The sequence below is a fragment of the Quercus lobata genome, chromosome 6 (assembly GCF_001633185.2).
Source record: "Quercus lobata isolate SW786 chromosome 6, ValleyOak3.0 Primary Assembly, whole genome shotgun sequence".
Lineage (NCBI taxonomy): Eukaryota > Viridiplantae > Streptophyta > Magnoliopsida > Fagales > Fagaceae > Quercus > Quercus lobata.
The window spans coordinates 52,407,048-52,408,941 of NC_044909.1; the positions used below are offsets into that span (position 1 = coordinate 52,407,048).

General features: G+C 37.8%; 1 protein-coding gene across 1 annotated transcript; it reads right to left on the reverse strand.

Moving 5' to 3' along the window:
• On the reverse strand, positions 1-1,256 carry LOC115995252 (F-box protein At4g35733-like). The gene has a single exon (XM_031119755.1). It carries the CDS (start codon positions 1,191-1,193, stop codon positions 93-95), a length of 1,101 nt encoding a protein of 366 aa, XP_030975615.1. The 5' UTR covers positions 1,194-1,256; the 3' UTR covers positions 1-92.
• Between the last annotated feature and the right edge of the window lie 638 nt (positions 1,257-1,894).

Consider the following 1,894-nt stretch of genomic DNA (forward strand, 5'->3'; position numbering starts at 1 on the left):
TGAAGAAAAACGCTCCAACAGTAAGATTCATTAAAACTTATACAACATGAATGGTTTTAACAATTGCCAAATAATGGGTTGGAGGAATTTCCTTACAAAGCGGTTTGGGTGTAAAGTTTCTCCCCATTCAAATCTGCATTGGTGATGCTGTTATTCTCTAATTTGAAAACATGAATTCGTTTTTGCTGAGTGAAGTAAATGCAATTCCCCTCGTATCCGAAAAATTCTCTAGTCGAAACAGAAAACGAACAATCACTACGCAGAACAAAAGCTCGATCACCCAAGCTTTCCTCCAAAACCCATTCACCCCATTCATTCTTCTTATACACTTTGAAACCAACCACACAGAAATAATGACGGCCTCTCCATTCCCTATCAAGATATCTATCAACAATATAGATTTTTCCATCCGACTCCACCAAATGTTTCTGTGTCTTCAGAGAATCTGACCCACAAGGATTCCAGAATTTAACCAAATCCAATGTCGAATCATTGATTTTGATCCACCAAACTATTCCGAATCGATCAACCACATAGACTTGGCCCTCATACACAAAAACATCATCGAATTCCCTATCCTTTTCACCTAAACAGGTCAAACTCTCATCCCCACATTTTGCGTGGCCTAATTTACCGTCACCATAGACAACAAGAATATGACAGTCGTTGAACATCACAACTTTATTAACACGCCCAATTGGAATGAGGCTTTGAATTTCAAGGGTATGAGCTCTAGTTAATTCGACGGTATCATAGTCCAGTAACACAAAGTAGTTTGGCAAAATATTGGGGGAATCGGATTCGGATTCGTACCTTTCTCGATGTGGGTCTAAAAGATGCATTTTGCAATCTTCGACCTTGATCAACCATCCCTTATCCGAAGAAGCTGAGGAAGTTAGACGATAGAAAATGGTTTCGTGGAGAAGGCATATGGTTTGCTGGTGAAGATGGTCAGCTTCATCATGCAATAGAGCTAGCCAGACAAGCCTTCGCCTTCGCCTCCGCCGTGGCGGAGGGAAAGGGTTGGGAAAATTGAGAGGGAAGCGAGGGATGAAGTCGGAGCAAGAAATAGCGGAGCGCCATGATTTACAGACACCGCGGAATCGGAGAATTTCGATGCGGGTGTCGAGGCCTTTGCCGATCGGTAGAAACAGTTCCGAGGGAAGTTCCGAGCATTCCACACTCTCACTCATGTCTTGCGTTTCTTGGTTGACTTGGCTTTTGCCGGATTTCGTGGCCAAATGGTTGTCGACCAGTGTAATTAAATAGCTCATAACGTGCACGTGTGTAATTCTCAAACCTTACACAATATAATATTGTATATAAGATGATATTTATTAATAAAATTGTTTGAATAAATATTAAAGACTTTAAGTTCATGTCTTAATTTGTAATTTGTAGAAACGTTAAAAATTTTTGTGAATTTTTAAATATTCCATTTGAGATCTCTAGATAAGATGACCACACAAAAATCATGCAAGACTCACTACAACCCAATCACTTTCACTCTTATATCTCCATTTGAATATACATTTTAGATATCTAATTGAATAAGAGTTCTATTTCAATTTGAGTTCTATTTCAGATATTTAGTTGAATAAAACTTTTATTTCAATTTGAGTTCTATTTCAAATATTTAGTTGAATAAGATTTAAATTAAGTTCTATTTCAATTTTGCTTCATTGATATCAGAGCTTTGAAGCAAGTCCATTTTTCCAGTGAAGCCGTGCAAATATTTTATTTTTTGAATCCAACTTCTTTTCATTTGGATATTTGCTTTACTCCACTCCATGAGCCTATGAAGGAAGAAAATCTCATTAGTGTTTTTTGTTGGAGTATTGCTACTATTGTGAAGAAGAAGTTTGTTAGAGAAAAGGTTGCATCGCGGTGGACA

What these genes read in the sequence shown, in the direction of transcription:
- LOC115995252 (XM_031119755.1), bottom strand. Translation starts at nt 1,193, where the DNA reads ATGAGTGAGAGTGTGGAATGCTCGGAACTTCCCTCGGAACTGTTTCTA.